This window comes from Stegodyphus dumicola, chromosome 9 (assembly GCF_044657685.1).
Source record: "Stegodyphus dumicola isolate Sdum_Otavi_A_Nest chromosome 9, ASM4465768v1".
Classification (NCBI taxonomy): Eukaryota; Metazoa; Arthropoda; class Arachnida; order Araneae; family Eresidae; genus Stegodyphus; species Stegodyphus dumicola.
In genome coordinates, this window is record NC_140776.1 from 73037395 (window position 1) to 73064220 (window position 26826).

General features: G+C 29.1%; 1 protein-coding gene and 1 long non-coding RNA gene across 14 annotated transcripts in view; one reads left to right on the forward strand and one right to left on the reverse strand.

Moving 5' to 3' along the window:
• LOC118185753 (uncharacterized) overlaps nt 1-26826 on the reverse strand; it is a 555072-nt gene that overhangs the window by 281495 nt on the left and 246751 nt on the right. For 12 of the 13 annotated variants that reach the window (XM_085823608.1, XM_085823606.1, XM_085823612.1 and 9 more), the window contains one exon: nt 13586-13628. In XM_085823608.1, coding sequence (XP_085679734.1) covers nt 13586-13628 — 43 coding nt within the window. Of the gene's footprint in view, nt 1-13585; nt 13629-21092; nt 21313-26826 lie in introns of those variants that run through there. The other variant, XR_004757641.2, reaches the window with a different exon arrangement.
• On the forward strand, nt 1021-26539 carry LOC146995382 (uncharacterized). Its single transcript, XR_015043007.1, has 2 exons — nt 1021-1365; nt 26185-26539. It is a non-coding gene; the product is annotated as an uncharacterized LOC146995382 (long non-coding RNA).

Consider the following 26826-nt stretch of genomic DNA (forward strand, 5'->3'; position numbering starts at 1 on the left):
GTGTGTGAGTGGATGTGAACACATGATTGCGTGTAAGTTCCTTTTCGAAGTCTTGGTAGCAGCTTTATATTTTTATACATAAATTTAGACAATTATCATGTTCTCTTCATTTGCAATAATTTTTAGGAGAAAAACTAAAGTTCAAAATAAGGCAATAACTTAAAAAAATGTCGATCTTTAGAAAATAATTATACGCAAATATATAAAATAAATAAATAAAAGAGTAAAGTTAAAAAAATATCAGTGTTTTAAACCTAAATCTAAATTTTAAGAGAATAGAACCAATAATTTTTATTGAAAGATAATTTGAGAATACTTTAAAGGTATTTAAAATTATATCGATAGAATAATAAACATTACTTAAATATTTCTGAAATAAATTTTTAAATTTTTATTTTTTATTTATTTATTTATTTATTTTTGTGTGTGTGTGTATAAACAACTAAAAAAATATATATTTACATTAGAAGTTACACAAGAAGTTCCAAGACTGCACGAAGGTTATTTAAATAAAAGTCCAAATAAAACTACCTGCAATAATATCTCTGTAATTAAACAATTCTCCTTTATTTTTTCCCAGTATAATCTCTGATAATATTAGAACTATTAACATATTTAAAATATCGTTCTTCAATATTCCGATTTCATAAAGATTTGATTTCTAATTTATATGCTTTGCAATCATGCCGTTTACATTAGAAAAGTTATACTTAAATATAGAGCTTCCATATATGATAACGAGTAGGCATTTAAGGCGGAAAAATTCAGCTCCCGAGGTGGTAGGAAATCTTTACATGCCGGTTTTTGAAACCAGTATGACATCTGTTGATAATATAACCCAAAACAGTTAAAGCGGATTATTTATACACTGTCTAACTTCCTAAATTTACATATTTTCTTAGCTGTAGTGTGTTGCTAGTTTTTTATACAAGTTATTCAGCAGTATGATAATATGAGGGTATAATCTGGTTTCTACTTTCACTTCATCGATGAAGAAAGTCTGATATTGATTGATGATATTATATAATTATAGGTTCCCTTCTCGAAGAGAAAGCATTTCTCCTTATTCACCGCGCGATCGACCATTTCCCGCGAGAGCAGAATCGAGGTGTCGCCGCCTGCGAGGGAAATTCCCCGCGGCTATCGGCTTCGCCTGTGGGTCCGTCACCGCAGCATATTCTTCATCTCCCAGCGGGTTGATTTCCGATGCATTCGCCGCGAAGCATGCGAAGGGCAGCGGGGAAAGCGATGGACTATAGCCGGCGCATTTGATATTCTGACGCATATTGCTTTAGGATTGCTGATCTCTTCAAACGAGGAGCGTAAACTTCTTTTGATCTGTTCAAGAGTTTTGGAATATTATAGGTACATGAAATGTTATTCATATTTTAATACTCATGAAGAATGGAGACTGCAAAAATGAGCTTTTTTGAATGTGAAAATTCTTTCTTTAATCTTATTATCTATGAGAAACGACTGAGCTGATGTAAAACAATTGCTTAGCAAGCAGTCGGGAAAATCCATTTAAAAGGGACGCTAAAATATGCAAATTAATATTTGAAATGGAGTTTGCAGAATGAGAAAACCTCACGGAATTAGAAAATGTTTTAACTCTCGATCTTCACTAAACTGGACTTGTAAGGGGCATATTATTCAATTTTTACTCTGACTATTTAAAGAAATTTATAACAGCAAAAATAATTTTATTGAAATTGCCGATTACAGAATTTTAAAAAATGCTATATCTTGCAATTTAATAATTATAATTAAATAAGTCTAATATTGTTTATTCAAGTACTTAATACTAAAAATAAAAGTAGGTGATTTTTGCATAGAAACTAATTGAGATGTTTCAAATTCGTATCATACAAATATCAACTTTATTTATGTACATGATTAGTATTTGGATTTAACTAAAAGTACTCTAAGAAAATAGATATGCTATTCATAAGCATTATTATAAATCTAATTTTTCATGTAATTGCTTTATCAATGTATATGATGTAAATAACATTTGTTTCATTAAATCGGATAAATAAATTTTAATATATCTTTGTTAATAAGTTTTATGATGCACGGGATATCTAAAATGGTATCCTAATATTTCTGCATTATTTAAATTAAGTGTAATAATTAGTTCTTCACACAAAACACGTAATGAAATTATTTCTTATTTCAAACATTTGCTAGAAGGTTAAGATAAAATACAATTGTTTTTTCGACTTTAGATGCGTTTATTTCACTGTATCTATTAATATCAAAACTAATGTTTATTTTAATCTTGGGAATGTGTGAATTTTTATTTTTATTTGAATTGCATTAAAATTTCTTGATTAAAAAATAGTAAAAAACTACCTCGAATCTGAAACAAAATAGAGAACTGTGACATTGTAAATAATTCAATTAACTATTTCATATAAAATATTTAACTATGACGATGTAAAATAAAATAATTGTTTGAATCTCAAAATTTAATTATATAAACTGAGACAACTTTTTTTCCTTTGGGCTGATTTAATAAATCTCGCAGTAAACTACTTTAATATACTATCCATAAAGAACTAATCTGCATCATAGCTATTAAGTTGAAATTTTAACAAGGAAGTTATAGTTTTAAATGATTCTCGATATGATATATTTGTCTGTTTCTGTGCAGTTATGTAAATGTTAAGTTACTTCAAACTACATTGCATGAAAGATTTCCCATTATTTTACTAAAAATTAATATTTTTTTAAAAATCAAAACTTGATTGAATGAAGTTTTAACTTAATTCTTTTATAAATGTGAGCCAAAACGAAAAGTATTTTCTAGATTATTATTTTAGCCTTGAATATTTAAAATATAACTTACTCAAGAAAATTATTTTTTTCCAAAAATTCAAAATTTTTCAAAATATAATAATTTATTAATTTGAATATTTAAATCCATACACCTCTTCTAAGTTTCTCAAAGTTGGGAAAATACTTGTGTTCTATATGCATTGCAAAAATGATAAAATTTAACTGAATATTTTAAAGTCAACATTAGAATATTATAATATAATTTTTACCTTCATACTTTAAATAAAAATGAATTTAAAAAAAAATGAATTATCATAATGTATCATAGCTATCTTTATTCTTATAGCTTGTACATTTTTTAAAACTTTTTATGAAATAACTAGTTCCATAAGATTATTTATTTATTTATTTATTCGTAATATATTTTAGACACAGTAACTTTTAATTCTATTAATTTTCAATCTTTTCTTTCCCCAAAAAGGACTTAGCACATTATTTCTAGAGATGGAACTTAATAGCTGAAAAATCAGGCATTATTTAAAAATAGCACATTTTTATGAAGGTGAATTATTTGCGCAATTGTAAACATTCATTACAAAATCTATGCGTAATTAATAATTGTTTTAAAAAATGAATAAGAAGTTAGAGCCAACTTTTGCAACTGAAATTATTTTAATACGTAGGAAAATTACATGAGGTATAATTTTTGAAATTTATGAAATATCAAGAATTTATTTTTAAATTCTACAATCATAACTGAGTTTAGCTGATTAATTTTGTGTAGCTTTTGAGAACTTTATAAAGAGTCAACAATGTATAATAGTTTTACATAAACTTGTGAATTTTGCAAAAAATTTATTATAAATCCCCCTTTATTTTAATTTTGAATTTAACTTTATTGTAATGTGCAAAACTTACTCTTATGAAGAATTTTCAATATTTTGGAAAATTATCTCTGACTGATCTAAATAAAACTTCTGTTCAATAATATAAATTAAAACATAAATTCTAGCAAAGAATGTACACTGATTAAAATATTGATTTTTCTGTTTGATATTTAAAGTTCTTTTATAGTGTTTCTAAGGAGTTTATTAATTAGAAATACATCACAACTTCTATAAATGCAATGAAGATAATCGTAACTTGGATATATTTAGCCTATTACATGATATTAAAAAATGATTTCATGAGTTGTTTCATGTGGTTCCCACTTTAATCTGCTTTATTTGCAGATTTTTAAAACATATTGTTTAATAAATAACAAAAGCTAGAGTTGGAAGAGAAATAGTTGGAAAGAATTTTAGAATTTTCTTCAAAATGGTCATGTTTCATCAACGCACGTTTTGAAGGATTTTAATCCCACATATTTTACACTTTTCTTCAAATATAAATGCATGATTATATTAACCCGTACAATATCATCGCCGCTCTATTTAAATTTTGATGTGAGCTGTTAACTCACTCAAACGTGTTGAAGCAAAGCAGATTTACCTTTATAAAAAATTCACATCAAAAAGAAAAGAAAAGGCTGACATACAAACTAACAATTGCGTTCTCTCTCCGGAAACGTTCATATTTTATTGCGCTTTTTTCTGCTTTTTTGTTACTTCTTGTTTGTTTTCTCTCTTGTTTTATTTCGCGAAGGTTTATTTCAATCTTTGCATAACTTATTTTTCTACCTTTTTCTGGTTTCGTCACTTTATTTTATACGCTTTCGGTGTTTTTTGATGATTGTAATGCGAACTTTCGAGGGATTTCTTTGTTTTCCAAATGCATTTTTCTGCATATAACTACCTCAATACGCAGGAGAATATGGCAAATAAAGAAATGACGAGTGATGATGGCATCCAAATACTTTTCTAGAAACAATGCATTTGATTGCAAGATGTAATCAAGTAATACATGTAATAAAATATGAATAAGGCAGCGAAAACAATCAACTATCTTCTAAGAAAAAGAGTCAAGGATAACGAAAGAAAAATTATATCAGCATTTCCTTCGCTTATTATTTGCATTTCATTTTCATTTTCTTTATTTAAATGTATAAAAACTTATTTTAAAATAGAGAAAGTAAAAAATTTTAAATGCTACTTTATTTTGAAAGCATTGTTATTTATTACTTATAATTTACTGCCTGTATTTGATGTTTTGCTATAATGATTCCCGATGCTTATTTTCATATGAGTTTCTCATATTATTCTCATTGTGAGTTTCTTTCGATATTTTAGAATTTTGGTTTATTAACATTACTAATAGTTTTAGAATAAATTGAAGGAATTCAAATTTTTATGTAATGTTTCTGAACATTTGAGCCGCCCAAGCGGGTGTAGTGGTTAGTGACCCTGACTGCCGTAGTGATGGGCCCCGGGCTCGAATCCCAGAGAAGGCATGGTTGTAACTGTTCATCTCTTCATAGAAGGCGACGGCGACCACCCATTAGGTGTTTCCATAGTGAAATTACCGCCTTTTTCAGTCCTTGAAATGGCGCAAGGCTAGTGTTTAATTAATAAAGCTCCCCGGACATTAAAAAAATATATAGCATATATATTTGGGTATGTTTATGAATGTCTTAGCTTCTTCATGCATTATTCTAAATTTCCCTTTTTTTCAAGAAATTTCATGTAATTTTATTATTGGCATAACTCAGCTTTTATTTGACATTTGTTTCATATTAAAAGACACTGGCTATATCATTAACAAAATTTGATTAAACAATTATTCGGAATAATTTGTTTTTGAAAAAAGAAGTTTTGTCGTTTATCTCTTAAAATGCGTTAAGTTCTTTCGTTTAAAATCACAACCAAAGAAATGCCTTGTTTATAATTTATATTTCATAAAGTATGTCTATTTTTATAATGAGTAAATATTTAAAAACTAGTTTATTGCATATAATTAATTAACATATTTTGGAATTACAGCTCCCTCAAAAGTACAAGTAAAATTCACAAATTAAATTTTAGTCGAAGTGCCGAATCAAACTGTATTTTAATGACTACCAATTTTCGTTTAACACAGCCATTAAAATTTTAACTCAGGGTAAAAACTGCATATAATTAAGCAGCAGATTCGATCAGTTATTAAAATTTGACTAATATTTTAATTGTATCTATGAAGAAAATTAATAATTCACTAATAAAAAGCTTTATTTGTAGTATTAACCTTTTAGATTTTCTCAGAGCATTTTCAAGAAAAGTTCTTGAATGCTACGCAACTCAACATATCATACATTTTTGTGAAATTATGTGAATGAATATGAAAAAATGAGCAGTAATTTTCTTTAATATGAATGATTAGCATGAACTAAAACTTGAAACATTATTTCTTTAAAAACAAACGAAGATATAATTAAAATATTAAAGTTTATTACTGCATATTTTATATTCATTAAGACGTAAAGCAAAATTTTAAACTAATTTATTTATTATAACGAAAATGATATTAGGATACTTTGTCAGATTTAATTTTTACAGTTTTTGCTATTTGATTACATTTGATACAGTCTTACCCTGTTTCATTAGAATATTTGCTTCTAATAATTTTTCCTTTTTTATTAAATTTCAAATTATACTTTCCTTTATTAAATCAATGTTGAGGAGCTGAAATACAAGTACGAGTAATATTTATCACGTATAAAATTTTTAGAAATTAAATCGTATAACACTTATGAACTTTTCTTAATTTTTATAACACGGAGAAAAAAGGGCAGAAATCTTTATTTTGCATTTTATTCACAAATAATGCTTAAAAAATTTGAGAATTTTCTTATGCATATATATATATGCAAGCATGTTATGAATCTGATTTTACGCAACATTTATGTGTTAATTTATGTTACTTATCCGAAAGGTTAATAACTAGGGTTAGTAAAACGTTTCAAGTCAAATTCTTACATAGGTCTTACAATATGAATATATAACTTTAAATTTGAATTTGTTCTTTACTTTTTTACTCCCCTATAGAATACGTTAATAAAGAAAAGAAGTGTAGTAAATATGTTGTTAAGTGATATCTAAACGATTATTCCATACTCGAAATACATAATATATTGACAGATTCACTTTTTAGTAATTATTCTGTTTGTGTAAATGTGTCAGTTTTACTTTAATAATAGTAGTTAAATTATAAAATATATTTTCTTCTATACTTATTTAAACGATTACAAATTCAGTCATTTTGCTATAAATTATATCGATTACTATATTACTTACATCGAAACAAAATTATTTGCCGCAAGGATGTATAGTGGTTAGGAGAATCTATTGCGGTACCTAAGGGCCCGAGTACGAATCCAAGAGAAGGCATGGATGTTTGTAAACGTACAGTGTCGGTGCGGCATGACGGCACTCTTTCGGCGGAGAGCCGAAAGTACTGGGAGATTCGAGAGGCTGGTGGTAGGCGAAGAGGGGGTAGGATACCCTCGGACTCGTCCTCCCCGGGATGCTCTCCCTCAAAATAAGGCTGGAGAACAGAAGTTCAACCTCCCTTTACAGCAGGCTTTGGCAAACATTCTTCCATGTAATATGGACACGACAACAACAGCAACATAACTAATAATGCCGCCAGGTGTTTGTAATTTTTTTCTTTACATCTATGATATTTTCACCTTTTAAAATATATTATTCATTTATAGTATGTGAGCAAATTACATATCAGATATATATATAAAAATAAATTTGTTTCTATATTATTTGTTATCTTTATAATTAATTCGTGTTTTTATTAATATATAGCATTAATAAACTGAAATATCACATATTTACTTCCTTGTACTAAAGGAAGTATTGTAATCGACTCTCTATTTTAAGGACCTTGGAGTAAATGTATTTTGCAAATCGATAATCTCTACCACTTAAAAAGGTCTTAAAACGGCCACTTCAGTTTATGACCAAAGCTAAGAACCACGATAGTTGACTTAGAGATAGTTCATTGTAAATGGATACAAATATTAAGAGCTGTGTGTGTTGGGAATTATCTCAGTTGTCTGACAATAGTATCAGACAAAGGCCACGAAATTCATCATGGGCAAATACAAATATTAAGTTATGTCTATATCCAGACACCTATATGTCTATATGATAGAGGCGTAATGAGGTTAATGTCTAGTCTTTGAGGGTCTATTATCTTGCCGAATGCGTAAAATGGATGAAAGTCAATAACTTAGTTCGCTAATTAATGGCAGTTCGGTCCTGATTTCGAATCCCGGCGAACGGGTCGAATGCTTGCACGGGCGCTTTCGTGGTTTTTCCTATGTGTATCGCAGGTACATACCAGTTTTCCTTGAAAAATTCTCCACGGAGAATCCCACCCTTTGGCGAATACCAAACAATTTTATGAACTTTGGCCGAATTTTATTGTTTATTGCTTTTACTGCTTCCAATTTAATAAGCCCAAAATCTCGGAACTGGTTGTTTTCTTTCAGCTGTTTGTTGATTTTCACATCAGTTTAAGTTCAAGTCATCTTAATTATTTCACTGAGTTTTCTGCTTCAATAAAAATATTTTCTTGATGAAGATTTGTTATGTTACATAAATCATGCAGTTAATTAAAAGAATTTCATTTACAGCACTGATGTCATAAATGAGAATAATCTTGGTCTACAGCTATATGACATACATCAAATTGAACTAGTTTTGCCAAAAAATGTTTAATATTAAAAGAAAGAGATCAAAATTTTTTAAAATTAAGCCTATTGAGTCATAAGACTGGCGAACACTAATAGGTCGACCAGCGCTCAACATCCAGCAAATAGGATACCTGTATGTGTATTTTGTGTTTTCTTATAATTTCCCATATTAATATAAATATAAGCAATTCCCCCAGAAAGTCGTCCACGGAAGCTCCCCTCTTATTATGCAGACAACTTTTATGTAATTCGCTATATTCAAATAAGCAAACTCCCTCTTGTTGGCATCGGTAAGGAAGCCAGCTGCAGAACCCTTGGGCCTGGAATCGAATCTATTGGAAAGAACAGATGTTTGCAAGCATGTAGTGTGTTTACAGCATGGAGGCACTGAAAGTAATATTGAGATGAAAGCCTTCTTGAGAAGTTGTTGGAAGGAGAAAGGAAGTGAGACCATTGGATCCGTCACCTGCGAATTCTTCTTCAAACCTGCGTCGGAGCTGGGCAATTTCATACTATCACCTATAAATTGCTCGAGGTACTATTTATTAACCAACGATAAGCTTTGGGCTATTAGAGACGAGGAATTCGGGCACTTAATCTTATGCTACTGTCAGAGAAGGGGGGGTGTTAGAACAGCAAATAAATGAACATTGAATTATGAAGGCAAAACAAGGAGGTAATCCAAATAACTTAATAGAAATCTTCTTTTATTTTTTTATTTCATAATGTGAAAAGTAAAAGAATGGAAGCAGGTTATTTTATGTTACTCAGAATTATATTCTTCGTATGTTTTCTCTTTAACTAGTAAACACGTAAATTTGTATCTGGTATATTATTTGCTTACATAACTAAAGAATAACATTTATTATTTCAAGATGTGAAAACTTTAAAAATTATATTAATAGAGTGCAGGTAAAAGTCATAATTTTAGATCCAAAGTTACATAGGGTACAGTAATTTATGAAGTTTAACTATTCAGAACATCTCAAAAGTGACAATCTAATTCTTATTCTCATGAGAAAGCTTATTAAGAAATTTTAAAATATATTAAATGCTTATAGATGTATGCAGTTTTGCAATAAAGACTTAAGTAAGTACAGGTTTAAGAAAAATATTGCTACGGCATATAGTTACATGAAACATAGATCACTTTTACAAACTACATTATATTTTTGGTGTGGTGGTGTGGTGTATTTAATTATGGCAAAGCACACGAGGGCTATCTGCCTAAGGGGAGGGATGCCTTCGTGGAGGACTTTCTAAGGGAAACTGGCTCGTATACACGTTACACATGGGGAAAACCACGAAGGCGCCCATGCAGCCAGCCCGTTCGCGGGATTCGAACCTCGGACCGAACTACCAGTGTTCAGCGACTTTACCGCTCGGCCACTGGTGGGCCCATTATATTTTTGCAAACTTGATTAATCTTCCTAATCTCTCTTCATCGCAATTTATCTGTTTATCTACTTTATAATTCTCTTTTACAACCCAGAATGTCGCAAATAATGTATGGAAAATTCTGTTTGCATTTGTGTCATCATACAGCCTCAGAAATTATGTTAGGAATCTCTTCTTATTTCTCATTGAAAAGAGATTGTACTTAATACCATATCATGCAGAATGAATGTTGAATAAAATTGAATTATTAATCAACTAGTTTTAATATTTAAAGATACTAACGAAATTCGATTGATTGAATGAAATTTAGAAAGTCTTAAAGTAAAAATTATGTTAACAAAATTTTTTCTTTTCTGCAATCATTTCTTTCTGGGATAACAATGCAAAAGTTAAAAAAATAAAAATGTAACTTAATCTTATAAAATGACATCTTATTACAAAATTTTTTGTTTAGATATAAAAACTACTGAAGCACCGTTAGCATTTTTTTTTTTGATTTTGGGTAATTATATCATTTAATTTATTTATCTGTTATTTCTATAATTTAAAATATACAGAAATTGTAACTAACTCTAACTCAGTTCTCTAACTTTACTCGAAGTTCTGCTGAAAAAGAAGTAAACAGCTGGAACATATGTGTTTTCGAAAATTTTAAATTAATGAAACGAAATAAAAATGTTAAAAAATGTAATAGGTTAATATATTAAAAAATTCTTTTAGGGTAAGTTTTTAATTATAAGTTTTCGAAAATTTTACTCTGAAAGTTTTATTTATTTATCTACTTACTTTTTCTTATTTTGTCATAAAGCTCAATTATGAAATAATATTTTACACTATTAAAACAGCTAATTTTCTATTAGTTAAATTAGTTAAACTTACAAATATCAAAACAAAAACACATAATTTACCTTCGAATTTTAAAGCATTTGGATTTCTTCAGTATTTTTAATACCTCTAACCAAGCAATATCCTAAAATAATCAGTATTTTTAATAATAATGATGTTACGTTTCAATACGTTTTCTCAAGTATAAAATAATATTCATCATTTTGACTTTAATGAAAGAAATCAACTCAATTCCATCTTTATTTTTTCTTTTCTGCGCAAATTTTGGAATTTTATAACAATCTGTCTTTACAAAACTTGGGAAATGTTGCCTTTCTGCAATTCTAGTTTCTCCATTTATCTTTTTCTTAGAAACTTACAGGCCCACCAGCGGCCGAGCGGTAAAGTCGCTGAACACTGGTAGTTCGGTCCGAGGTTCGAATCCCGCGAACGGGCTGGCTGCATGGGTGTTTTCGTGGTTTTCCCCATGTGTAACGTGTATACGAGCCAGTTTCCCTTAGAAAGTCCTCCGCGAAGGCATCCCTCCCCTTAGGCAGATAGCCCTAGTGTGCTTTGCCATAATTAAATACACCAACACCAACCTTAGTAACATTGCACTAATACGGATTTTCAAGTTAATAATTTGTAAAATTAATGAATTTTTCCTCTTATTAAGAAAGAAAAAATTCTGCTTTTACTCCATTTTATATATTACTCACCACATTTCTGGTCAGGTTACATCTAGATCACTGATTTCAGATAATAGCAGGTTTTTAGAATTATATAACTTAAAAAAATTAGTTTCTTTAATAAATTTAAAGATTTAAAATTTTGTACTAAGATAGTATTATTTATTTATTTTAAATTTAAGTAATTCTTTGATTTATTTTGCAGTTTATTCAAATAGAATTCAGAAACGTGGCTCATTTGATAAATCTTTAGTTTACTGTTTGGTAAATACAAAAGAATTATTAACTATTACTTAATATTATGTTAATTTTGTTTTATTTTGCATTAACATTTATTTCAGTTTTGTTTTCCAAGTCTGAGATTGAATTATTTTAAAATTGTGCTATCTTTTTAAAAAAATTTCCACTTTTGTTTGGTTTTAGTTCTATATATTTTATCTTTCTCTTGCATAAATGTATATAAATTAAAATTCATTTCATATTCAATTCGGAATAAACCATATAGAAAATTTTTAAAAAAATGAAAACTAAAAAAAGAATGGGAAACTGCAAATAAAAGGCGGCAAAATATGCCAAAGTGAAAAATGAAATAAGAATTTTACATCTTTCACAGAATCGTCATCAGAGAGTTAGTGCAAAGTAAATACTTATGCTTGCTTCTGAATCAATAAAGACAAAAATTAAAACTTAAAACTTCAAATAATCAAAAAAAAATAATAATAATCTGTATCTTTATCAGTCCAGCCCTACAGCCCCGAATTGGTTTCTCTTCCAGTTTGAAGTTTTAAATGTTTACATGCACTACTTTAGATCTACGTAGGGATAGATTCATTGGTTTAATTCCTACGTTCTAGGGTTTAATTTAATAGAAAATTCTAAGATTTTTAAAAACTTCAAATTCTCTAATTTTTGCATGAGTAAACAAAAACACTGCTTATGGAATTGCACACCACTATTTGATTAGATATAAGCGTTATATAAAAAGCTAAACAATAGGAAACGTTGTAGATAGGAAAAAAAAGTAGACGTAACCAAGCAATGTTATCTAGACCTGACTCAAGTAACAACATCAAGCAAAATATGTATGTCTGAAATGTCTGAAATTACAAATAATGCGTTTTCTACTTTTCATTTAAATAAATTATATATTCCTGAATCAAGAAGACATGAAATTATAACTTTTAATATGTTCCTATACTTTTTATATATGATTGAAATATTGATTTATTGCCACCTCACAAAGTATGGAATATAAAATCCTCATAAGACATACTTTTGTAGATAGGCAGATGTGCATAATAGTAATAAAAATAACATAAATACCTAGCAGTAATTAAATACTACGACTCGTAATTGAGGAGTATAAACCCTTGACGAATTTAATAATAGTCACTGATAAGTTCGGCTTATTTATGACTAAGCCTCGATGGCTATCTGCGGCAGGGGAGGTGTGCCTTCGTGGTGGATTTTTTTAAGGCAAATTGACTCGTATACACGTTACATAAGGGAAAACCACGAAAACGCCCATACAGCCAGCCTTTTTACGGCATTCGAACCTCGGGCCGGACTACCAGTGTTCATCGACTTTACTGCTCGTTTGCTGGTGGGCTAGTCACTGATACAAAAACAAGATTATTTATTCAGCTTTGCTTTAATATTTTCAATATAAGTGAAATTAATTGTTTTACACTGATAGAATTTAAATTAACTGGAGAATTTATGATAAATATTTTATATCTGCTTTGTGCAGAGCTACGGGTTAATTTAGAAACTGATATCTAACATAATACATTATTCCTTAACACAAGTATTTAATTTCATAGAACAGACTCTGGCATAAAATAGAGTTTAAATACTCACTCGACTTTTAAATATATCTGTAAAACATGCTTAAAATGTATTATTATTATGTTGATTTACTTTTAAATAAATATCCTTAAAGCATGTGAAATTAAGCCTTCGTTACCGACTGGAAGGAAGGACTGAAATGTAATATTATTTTAGCTAAAATGATAAATTGTTTTCATTAATATAAAAATCAATAAATCATTATGGAAGAAAATGAAAATTGAGCTCAGAGGGGGTTTTCGAACTTTCTACCACATCCCCGTTATTGAATTATTTAACAACGAGCGTACTGTGAATGTGTCAAGCAAATAGTACAAGCAGCATTTCGCTTAAGTTAATAAATCAAGTTTATATTCATTCAAATTAGGAAAATTTCCAGCAAATTTTGCTTGTTTAGATAAACAAACAAACAAATACTCACCAAGGGGTTCAACTTTTCCTTCACATGTTGGAGACTTTTGGACCTGCAAAAAACATCAAATAAGAGCAGAATTGGAATTTGTTTATATTTTTTGAGAGAATTGTTATTAATTAATGATATTTGTAAGCTTTTTCGAAATTCGAAGCTTATGTACATTTACAAGAAGATCATAAATTTCACATGCATGAGGTTAAATTTATTAGTTTTTTCCAGAAATAGTTAAAAGAAAAAAGAACAAAAATGTTTATTCAACTAAACCTGAATAGATTATTTATTTATGCTACATAAAAGCGTAAAATGTATCTCTTGTTTTTGCTCTGTTTATAAAATGAATAAATTCAGTAATATTTTTACTTTGATGCTAAACATAATGAAGAAATTTTGTATTAATAAATTAAAATATTGACATTGTCATTGTTTACTCGTAATAAGACAATAGTCAATACTAAAAGGTTGTTTTTAAAGATTCATAAAAATGTATAATAAATAATCGTATGAGTAATTCCATGAACATTAGAATAATAATGTTAAACTGTTCCCACATTTACGTAATTTATAACTTTAACTGTCAGAAAATAGTGGAATCAACATAAAGTTAATGAATAATGATAGATATTAGCATTCATCGAGTTTATGTCGTACATAGGTTTCAGTAGCGTTTAAACAATAAAACTTCAGATATTGACTACTGTCTTTGCGGCTTAAAGTGCTAGATAATATGCCTTTCATATTCAGTTAACCTCAATGATATTCAGAAACGGAAACTAATTTTGTAAGCAAGCCACGGCGCTGCTAACAAGATTATTTTGAAATTATCAGCTTCAACATCTGGCGAAGACTTTTCGACCAAAGGGGAAAAGAAGAAAAAAAAATTAAAAATATTTCTTTCTGCTTTCGGAAGTTTCTATTTTCTTTGCAGTCATCGCTTTGGTCATCCAATCATAATTTTTGGTTTCCTGTTTGAAGATAAGGAGAAAATTTGCCAAAAAAAATTACATCATAAAGTCAGTTTTATCTCAAATGCTTTCTGCATTTTCTGTCTACTTTTGCCTTGTGGCATGACAATTTTTTTTCTTCTTAAGGTCCTTCTTTTACAGTTCGCGTACATTTCTATTTTTATTGCTTGATAATTACGTGCAGTGGCATAAGAATGATATATTACCAATTATTCGAGACCTAAATATGCCAAGCAACTTCATATAAATTTACGAACTCTCCAATGTGCGTATACTCCGACTCGTTTTAAGTCCTTGAATATATCTAATCGAATCAAGCTCTGTAACCAATTATTTTCATAATAGTCGCAAAGTGAGCGATGCTTAACGTCATAAGAATTATTACTCCGATATTTTCGACTTGTATATTACGTTACTTAATGCTGATTTCAATTAAGTTTTGTACTCCAGTCAGATTACATTTTTTATCAGAAATGAGATATACCTGAACATAACCTTTCTTAAAGATATATCTAGAAGTGTTTTGAAACTTCTAACGTATGTTTCAGCAAATAAAATCTTTTACCGAAAGTAAATCTTGTGTAATAGATTGACAGTAAAATAACGCTTCTGATAATATACTTAAACAGAACATGATTTTATCCACAAAAATGTTAGACTACTTTCATTACTTATTTGAAAGCAGAGATACACATTACGAGCTAAAAAATATTGAATTCATGAATTGATTATAGAAAAAGTATTGTAGAAAATGTGTAGATATTTACTTAACCCTAGCATTAAGTGTCGAATAAGTTTATGTCAATTAATATTAAGTGTTCAGAGCTTTTTGAAATTATTTAGCTCTCTGTCTAAAAATGGAGCTGATAATACTCATGAAAATTAATTTTCTTCATTAAATATTACATTAAATCATTAGATTTTCATATTCCTGAAAATAAAACTTGGAGAAAATTTTCACTGTTTCTGTAATTTTGTAGCTATTTTTTTAAACTGATAAATCGCCTTGAGTTAATAATCATTTTGAAAAAGGTATTATTTTTACGATGTTTCATTATAATAAAAAATTAATTTCTATGTTACTAAAATAGTTTAAAGAAACTATATCTGAAAGAATATAGTGTGTTTCAGTGTTTGTTTTTACAATGCATTTTTATCAGTTTAACAAGGATTTTTCTTACATGATATGGAAAATGAAATGCAAAGATTTCTGCATATTAATATATTGAATCAAGACAAATCAAGTAAAGTCTGGTTAATCAAATCAAGTAAAGTCTTGTCTTCATAAAATCCACTAAATAAGACCTTTTTTATTATCTTTACAATTAATTTATTATCTTACAATTATTAGACAAATTAAGCCTAATATATTTTGAAAAGAAATTACTTTTTATTATTTTATAGCTAGTACTGAACAATGCTTATTTAATTGCAAGTTACCATTATTGCAAGCAAGTTATATAGTACATACTTTTAGAATTATTTAAACTGCTGTTACTTTAATACGTAAAAGAGAAATTTAATTTATATACGGTTATGCATAATTGACACATTTTTCTAGACATTTAAAGTAACAAAAAATGATTCCATATTGTTAAGTCTGTAAAATAATAAAAAAATAATGGAATATGCTAACTCTTTTTTTCACATATGCACACACTTTTTATTTTCATACAAGTTGCAATTTACAGTTTTTGATTATAAATGTATTATCGGTATAAAACAAAAAACATATTTTGAAATGTACCTGTGAAATTAATAACATGTAAATTGTATAAACCATTTTGAAATGTACCTGTGAAATTAATAGCATGTAAATTTTATAAATCTGTTTACAGTGTTCCTCATCTATAAATTTTACAATAAATTTTCTATACATTTTGATAATCATTAGGAACAAACATTAAATTTATATTTATGTATAAACATTGAATTTTAAGACTATATCTAATATGTAGACTTAATAGAGATTTTTGACTGCATTCGGGGATCACTTTTATTTATAATTTTCATATACGAGGATCACCGTCACTTAAAAAACTTTAATTACTTCCTTGTACGAAGTAAAGAAATCACAAAAAATTCTGGGTACCATATTTTAACGAAAATACCCATTTTGATCGCTATCAAATGAAATTTAGTGATATCCTTGCGTGACATATGTACGTAAGGACAGAACAAAGGACTCTTTTTTTCCCCAAGCGAATTATAAAATTGATTTAAAATGGATTTAGAAGAGATTTTTTCGTGGCATTTGTACGTGCGTGCGTATGTATCTCGCGTAACTCAAAAGCGAGTAGCCTCAGAACGTTGAAATTTTGTATATAGGACTGCTATAGCATGTAGAAGTGCACCTCCCTTTTTGGTTGCAATCGGAGCACAAAAAGTATATAAATATGTAAAGTTAAGTTTTTTAATTCTGATATGTTGGTAAAGTGTGCATTTTTTTTTTCTTTTGATTTAAAAATGACTGTATTATGTTGTTCTTATCTTCCGATTAAAATTTCTACACATTTAGTTAATTTGCACGCGACAGTTGTAGAATTATCAAGAGTTAAAAGTTGTTAAGTGCGGCTAAGCCTAATTTTTGTTTATCATAGTAGCCATATTTGTTTACATTTGAAACTTAGCAGAATAGTGAATGAAGTCTTTATCACTTAATAACTTAATTTCGCTGTATTCTACTAAGTTTAAAACGTAAATTTAGCAGAATCAGTGTCTATTTCCCGAGTGAGACCAAAAGGAAACATTTAGTTCTCTGCACCGAAAAATCTGCCTTCTCGCCTGCTGACCGAATTGCTTGTTTTTGCGTAGAAACTGTAATTTTAATTGTATATATTGTTTTTTTTTAATTGCTTTAACTGTACTTGGTATTTTATGCTTTTCTATTTCTTTCAATTTTTAAAGAAGATATAAGGTTTTATGTATTTTTGCCTTGCCCCGAAGTGAGAACTGAATTATTGAATGAGAACTATAATGAAATAAGTTTAAATGTAGTGCAGGGAAAAATGCGTATAATATAATATTACGTACAAGGAAGTCATGCGGTGTACACATCATATTTTTTTTATATTACGAAAAATTTAATTTACTGTAATAATCGATTCACTGAAAATAATTACATTGTTTCCTTAATGAAAATATATATAAAGTCAAATAATGATGGGCAAAATAATGATGGGAGAAATTAAGAAATTTAATTTGCATCTGATGATAAAAATGTATTTTAAATTGTATATATCTGAAATAATAATTAAGAAATTGAATAAATAATAAGAAAATATAATTTTAACCTGATGACCAAATTTAGTTTTGAATTAAAAATATTAAATATAAACACATTTTTACACTTAGATAATATTTCAACATGCCTTAAAGATACAAAATTTCACTTCAAGTAGAACTTAAAGTGAGCAAGCATAGAAAGTTATCAATAGAATTTGAATAATTTATGTATAACTATATAAAAGCAGAAAACGAAAATGTAATGAAGAATCTCATAAAGAAATTTACAACAATGGAAACAGAGTTTTAAACTTTCAAACTAACGTATGCAATATATGAAAAACTCTGCAGCTTTAAAAATGTATTTTACTTGCAATAAGTTATCTCAATTTATTAATAACGGTTCTATAAACTGGTTAAGAATCTCAAAGAAATATTTAATTGTAAACTAAGAAGGTTCTAACAGAATGAAAAATAAATATCATGTTTTCAAAATTAACAAAATAGTTATGTTTATGTTTGACTCAAGTATTATTTAAATTAAAATACAAAATATTATTAGATTTGATAATATAAATCTCAGTGTCATCATGAAGGTAATTCGCTTTTCAAGTTGTAGCAATAACTCATTAAAGATTGCGGAAATTAAAAATTATATTGCATTTTTATTATTTGCAATAGTAAGTAAAATAAAAATTGCAAATTTCCGATAAATTTTAAAATATTTTTTAGAATACAATCATTATCATATATCATTGATTAAATTTCTGTATAAAATAATATTAGAGAATCACCCTTCTTTTTAGAGCTGCTTCATGTTAAAAATATTCATTATAAGATAAGAACAAATTAGAGAACATTTAGAGTAATTTTCTAAACCTAGTGCATAACTTAATGCATAACCTAGTGCATAACTTAGTGTAAAACAGTGTAAACGTTTTGCATAATATAATATTTTTTGGAAAATATATTGTACACACGCATAAAATATGACATAAAGTAAGTTTTATCATATTATTTTATGCCCAAATTCCCTACTGATCATCCCATGTTCCCTACTGATAGAGAGTTATCGAATTAAGCGTATTTTAATTACAAAGAAATGGTCTGAATTACAGTGTAATCTGTTTAAATTATGTTTATTAACATTTTTAAAATTTTTTAGAACGATCTATTTACTTTTCCCGAAAAATTTCAATCAATAACAAATACTTAGTTAGAATCAAGGAAAATATTCCTATACAAAAATGTTTTATTTAAACCTTTTTTTCCAAGTTCCAATTATAATATAAAAACAGTTAGTTTTTTTTTTTTTGAAGAAATTAGTAGCAATTAAAAGCATAATATTTAATCATTTAGAATAATAACGAATGGAACGTCAAAAGGAAATTAATGTAATGACTTAAACTCTTAGAATATTGCGCATATACACATGTATAATTACATAAACATGAAATGTTGAAAGGAACTATGTAGTGCCATATTTTCACTTATGTGCTGAAAAAAATCTACACAAAGCTTAAACTAACTCAAAAGCACCAATGTTACAAAATTTAAGTTGCGTGATTGAACAACAGTTAATGTGAAATTTTAAAAGATTTATTTATTGCATAGTAAATAACAAAATTTCACGCTTCTAAAATGAGAAAAGATGGAATTTAAGAAATTCTGTTCTTGATGATGACCCTGAAAAGAGTCATTGACTTATTATCTTCTGGTCATTTAATAGTCAAGTTTCTCAGCAGACAGCGAAACCCAGTTTATGAATTTTAGATATTTATGAGGATATAAATATCCAAAAATACTTTTTTCCAAACTCCGAGAAACTATAAATGGTAGTTCAACATAGTATTTAATGTGATCATAACTAAGGTTGCTGTAATAAAGAAAAATTAAAAGAGTAGAGATTTTACATTGCTATACACGCACGTCAAAAAAAAAAAAAAAAGTCTTACGCTTGTTTCTATTGTTAAAGAATTGCTATTATATTGCAGAATATTAACTTAACTTCAATACACAAAAATGAAACTAATATTTGCAATATAAAAAACGCTTAAGTCGTGAATAGCAGTCGATAAACACATTTCCTATTAAGGGAAACTTCGGAGAACGTACGAATGTTATTTGAATAATATGACAGAATGACATCGTCATATTTGAATAATATGACGATGACAAAATATCGATTTAAATTATTTTTTGAGTATAAACAATCTTTTCTGTGTGCTAAATCGAAGCTGTTAAATATTTTGTTTAGATATTAATCAAGGAAACAAAAAAGTGCATTTTAGGTATCAATACTCGGTGAAAATTTAGTCAAATGATTACATTTCAGAACTACCGCCCTATTTACAAACATTTAGTTTTTTGAATGATGCTTAGATTAACAGTGAAAGATTAATAAGTTACTTAGTTTGCAATCAAGGTAAAATATATCGCAAAAAATTGTTATTAAATTCTACACTTCAAAATATTCCGAAAGCTAAGGGATGTAACAAGTACATAAAAAAAAACTAAAACTCATGTTCTAAGCAAAGCCAGAGGTTGATCCCAAATTCATAATAGATGGTTAATGCCCGAATAAACCGGAAGTCGATTTTATTTTTTGATGTTTTAATATGTAAACCAATAAATTCAAAAGCTTTATAAAATGCTTTGATTATTCCAAAGTTATTTTTCTTCGATTTATGCTATGCTCAAAATATCAAGTATGCGTTTTTCAAGGTATACCTTATGCTATACATTTGTGGTTACACAATTCAGCACCAGATGACTCTGCAACTAGTTACGAACACTGAGCTCACTTGTAGCGCTTGAGAAAGGGAGGGTTAAAGTGAATTTTGTGCGGTTATTCTTCCTGGATTGCTTTTAACTATTACAACAAAAGCTAGTTAATCATGTTTGTATTCTAAACAGCCTGGCAGAAATATAATTGCTTTTTATTTTATATTGCAGTTTTTCCAAAAAGGAAGTTGTGTTCGTGATCACATCAAAGACAGATCAAAAATAGAACTGTTTTCGTTCATTAATGAATGGAGCGCCTTCTGTCTCCTAATTAAAAAAAAGATACTGATGTACCTCAGTTCTAAAATTTTGAATAATTGACTGCCATCATTCTGTTTCCTTTCGCAAGATATCGCAAACATCATAAAACAGTGAACCAGACTCGTGACTAGAATTGGGAACGGAGCAAAGATCTGTCATCAGATTTTGGTGATCAGATAAACTCATTGCTTAGTCCTTCAACGTCAAGATTTAAGAACTAAAATCCAGTTTTCGATGTCTAAATGATTACTATTGTTTTTCTAAGCTAGAGGTATACTCACATGGGCAACAAATCCTCGAAGCAGGAGAAATCACGCAAAACGTTCAAAGATCCACAAAAGGGTACCAAAAAAGTATGAAGGAATTTTTTCAAAAAAAAAAAAAAATCTTACTGCTGCCCGAAGGAGCGACGGTGCCCGACGTCTGCATCGCGCGGATAGCCGAGCTGCACTAGAATTTTGTCCGTCCGTCCTTCGGTGGCAGCGCACTTTCTTGTATTCGTTTGTAATTATATGGAAACTACCTCTTCATCTGCATTGCAATAGCTTCCAGCCCCCACTCCCATTCACCTACCCCCCATCCTTCCACCACTGGCTGCGATGGCGAAACTAAGTTCGCTTTTAAGCGAAGCAGCAAAAGGGGGTACAAGGGCGGCGGATAAGCGGTGAGGAGGTAGGGCGGGAGCACGGGGGGGGCTAATTATCAAGTTAATATGGATCATCACAGAGCCCTCCGCAAGCTCTCTTGTTAAGTGAATGAAATTAAGGCAGCAAGCGGGCCTTGTTAAGAACCGGCGGGCTCCGTGGTAAAGTGGAGGTCTGCATCACTAAGTTGACAGATTCGTAGGCGGCACAGAATTTCTCTCTATCTATCCGTCTCTCCATCAACCCCCTCCCTTTAACCACGCCACCAAACAAGAATTTATTCTTTCTATCTATCCTTCATTTACAACTTTGCGGTGGCATCTGTGCAGGGGCGGAAAAGAGCCAGGGGAGAGAGAGAGAGAGGAAAAGTAGAGAAGAGAAGGGATCAAAATGTCCACCATACTTCATGCAAGTCTGAGTCGTCGAGGTTGCCGTATTCATACATTTTAAAAAGGTCGAGCTTTTGTTTTGATAAACATATTCCTTCCTGGCAGGGTACGGTTGAGGATTAAGCCCATCCCACCCGTCGTTGCTCGTAACCGCGATTCTCAATTTCTTCTTTCTTACTTCTATTTCTTTTATTTTTCTTTCCCTTGCGTACCGTCAGGCGTGCAGAATTTGTTTTCTGATGAGTGCCAAAAGAAGGAATGGTCAAAGCAACGGCCATCGGAATCTCGAGGGAAATGTCCTTCGCCTTATTCCTTCTTATTTCCTAGATTCTAGACAGAAAGCTCTAAACATGCGAAGAAACAGATCATCGAAATTTGAGGAAATCTTTGCATATATATGGTGGAATGTATAAGTTTCTGAAGAAAAAAAAATAGTTAAATGAATGTTATAAACTGGGTTTATTCAAGTCACATAATTTAATTTTTTGTTATTACTTAAGAATAAAGTTTCTTTTTTTCAAACAATCAGATTAATATTTTAATCTGATTTACTTTAATTTCTTTTCATAAATATCCCATGCTTCTGTGAAGTTTGATTCATATGTATTTCATTATCACCTCTAAGACAGCGAACTATTTTGTATAACATATGAATATTTCTAATATATAATGATTTACAATGTTTCTGAAAAATGCATGCACACAATCTACTGTTAAGATTTTTCTAAAAAGACAAGATTTATGTATTCTAAAATTTTGAATTAATTCTTAAGCTTGCTATCTTCAAACGGAAAGAAAAATTTAATTGTTATTTATTATTAGCAATAAAGAAAGGACTCTATGGCATTATATATAGCTAGTTGCAGTTTTTTAATTAAAAAATCCTAAAATACGTTAAATATGTCAGTTTATGAAGCTCAGCATGTAGTTTGCAAAGTGTGATACTCGTATTATTTTATAAAACAATTGAAAATTTTTATTGATATTCAGTCTAAAAGTACAAATTAGTGTTAACGAAGCGAATACTTGCAGTCGTAACAACAGTGTACGTTGGAGCTACTAATCTTATAAACAGTGCACTTCAGCTTACTGTTTATATGGTCGTAGTGTGTTTATGCAATTTTAATATTCAGCTAATTTTTCACAACATCACATTATGGGCTCTATAGCATCAAAAACAGTAATCAGTAATGGGATGGAATTCGAAATGGGAGCAATATCTCATGCTTAATACATAAACCTAGTTCTCTGTGACTTAATTTAAGGTAGGTAATAAAAATAAAATATAGATTTACGTGAAGTTTCTACAGATTCATTTATGGGTAGCTTTACAAGCCTTACAAAGGAGATTTATTTAACTTTGATTTGTTATCGTTAATGGATATAGGTTATGAAGCGTGTCACACCACACTAGTGGAATCTGTAATACGAAAAAACAACATTGTCGTGAGGAACTTTAAATGGCTTCTCATAATCTTTTTTTCTGTCTGATTTATGAGAAATTTATAATAGAATTTTGTGAAATCTACCAATAGTAGAAGGTAATTTAAAAGTTTTTATTCAATTAGTTATAATTATTAATTATTTAATAATATTAGAGATACTGAGAAATTGATAATGACAGTTAGAAATACTAGAAAAAAGTAAGGTAATTAGAGACACTGAGAAAAAATATTAATATTTATTTAAGCAACATTCAGGCAAGGTTGATTAAGGATAGGAAAAGAAATGAATTTTTTTAATGTAATAAATGATCCTTTAGATTGTTATGCTAATGCTCCTAAGTTGTATTTTCTATTTAAAAATGAAGATATTTAATCTTGATATAACTCAATATTAAGTATATCGAGTTAAAGTATTAATTGAAATTTCAGGTGAGACTACCTAATTCAAAACTAATTTAATTTTATTTGCTTGTTTATTTAAAAAATTTTTGTGTCTGACAACTACAGATTAGCTTTGAGTCATGTGTTCAAAAAGCAATTCAAAACACTGTAATTCATATAGCAACTATGTCTTTAATTTTTTGTTTCAGAGAGTAAAGGGGAAAATTTAAGAAAAATAATCAATAAATAAGCACCTCTTTTTAAAATCTGAATTCCATATAGAATTAAAAGCGATTTAGAAAACCGATTTGCGAATATGAAATTAGAAAAAAACACGGCTTTTACATCGTGTTGTTAGCACTGAAATTTTTGTAAATTTTCAAACTTGAAAAGGAAAACATATTAGTGACTCTTAGAAAATAATTTTAGCATTCAGGATTTTACTTCATTTCTTTTAAAGTATCAAAAAACAAACTGCACCAGTCTGACACAGATGGACATGTAAAAACAAATTCCGAAATCAATTGAACGAAAGGGGTAAAGGGAGTAAAACTGAGTGAAAGAATAATAAAACAAGACCAAGAAAAAAAGTCGTTCTCCTTCAGCCAATCTTGCATTTGGAGCCGAAATCTGAATTTCATACAACCCGCAGCTGCTGCTGAGATACTGTATAGCAGTCCTTATTAGGTATACAGCAGGGACCTTCAATTACCTCCTTGACCCCTCCACAAGACGTTGCCATCCCCTTTTTCCTACCGGATCAATGTGTAAGATCGGTACAATCCTCCCTTCTTTCTCTTTCTTTCTGTCCAAAACATACGACTGCTGTTCATTCTCTTGGCTATGTGCTGCTATAGTAGTTAGGCTACTGCCTAAATGGAAAACAATACCAAAAAAAATAATAGCTGTTTTTCAACGTCTTAAATGTACTTTAAGGTAATGTCGTAAACATACCACTTGTAAATTATATGTAAATGCTGCAAATAAAGTCTTTTTTTAATAAAAATTTAAATTGACCCTGTTTCCTTTCTAAAGTAATAAAAATTTACCTCAGCAAAATTTAGACCAGAAAAATAACCCCTAAACAACTAAACAAACGTATAAACTTCTAAATCTACTTTTCTATAAATACTTAAATTACCGGAACATAGCTTCCTGATTTGTTTCTGTTTGAGGAAAATAAGTCTCGCATAATTTTAAATGTATATTGTAAGGCATTTTCTCCCCCCTTCCAGCATGCCTTATGATGTAACGGTAGCACACTTTGCCCATATTCTTGAGGTCCAGGTTCGAGTCCAAGAGAGGTTATTGCACGTTTCACATTTCTTGCTTCAAAATATTATAATGTCCCTATAAGTTTCAAATTAGTAATTTCAGAAACGTACTTTCTTTACTGGCAGAAATCAAATGACCGGAAGGAACATGCTATACATACACTTCTGTATGTATTTTTCTTTACTGATGAATCCTTTAGTATTAGACCAAATTATATATTATGATGTTATGTCCTTAAATATTTTTTATGTATTCCTGAAGATAATTTTAATGTCAGAACTTTAAGCAAAGGAATAAATTTGTTATTATGAAATCGTTTTGATTTTTTAAAATTTTACAAAAAACTAGATAAATGAGTTATTTATTCATTTTTATAATAATAAAATTAATATATATATATATTAAATATAGAACTCTTTTTATACGAGTTAACTAGGCAAGAGCAATCCTGGATAAGGTAAGATCAGAATCGTTTTCAAAAAGCAGTAAAAATAACTCATTTTTGTGTGCATTAATTTAGACAATAATGCTATTTTGGAACATTTTGGATGAAATAAATTTCGATAGTTCCATTTTAAACTTCTTGTTTCATTCGAAAGTACACCAAGAATTGCGTATAATAAACTTTTATTTTTGATACAATTGTTATTTTAAATTATTGAATTAATGTTCTATTCAGATATAAAAACAGATGATAGTTAACAATAGAGGAGCTAGGGGCTAATTGTAACAGTGGTAAGTAGTAACATACTCAATTATACAGTGGATTTTTAAAATTTCTTATCAGTATTTTTATTAAATATAACTCTTATGAAGGGTTCTATTACACAATCACAGTAGATGTCCACTAAGACTAGTAGTGAGAGGTTGCGTACACATGCTTCGTTTTAGATAGTTCATGGGGGGGGATATTTCGTAACTTTGGATTTAAAGTAAGTAGCTGATAGTCTTTAAAATGGTTTTTACTATTTACTTTGTCAGTGCATTAAGTTTTAAAGTGCAGTTTTAATTTTTTTTACTAATCGTAATATTTTTTAAATTAACAAAAAATGCCTGAAGCCGTAGGATGTAGCAATTGTTACGAAATCTTGGGGAAAGTTGTAACATGTTACAGCTTGCCCCGAGATTTTTATTCATTTATTTAGACTTTCTTCGTTAAATGTTAACATGAAAATTGCTTTTTTCTATTCAACTTTTTTTTTTCCAAAATTTAAAAATCGATTTTTATATCCCCTAAAGCTTCCCCTCAGAAGCAGTATAGCAGAGGCTGAAGAGAAAGGAAATCCATCCTAACTGAGACGTCCAAAAGCAAGCACTGGAAAAGGAATGTGAAGAAATACTTAATAATATAGAAAAAAGAAGTGAAAAGGAGAAAAGATCAAAGAAAAAAATTCAAAAGAAAAAGAAGAAAATAACTTATATAGAGAAGAATAGGAGCAATGCTCAATTTGCAAAATGTGGGCACATGTTAAATATGTGAGGGGAAACAATCTACCATTTATTTATATTAACTGATATTCTGATAAAGACTAGCTTTTATGTTGATTGATTAAATAATTTTACATTTGTCTTGCTATAAAACATTTGATATTAATCAGTGTCACAGTCTTTTATTTTTTTATATAGTTTCAACTAAGCACGGAATTAACGATAAGAGCGGAAATAATGTTTTCGACTCCTTAATTCACAGCTAATATAGTCGTAAGAAATGTTTATGTTTTGTACAAATAAGCATTAATGTAGAATGGTATAATACTTAATTTTAATGCAAATTCTATGTAGACGATTTATTTCTTGAATCACATAATCCAACGTAATAGGATAATAGAAGTAGGACAGAATGAAGTAAGTGGGAAACCGAAACCTCACTAAATATTTTCA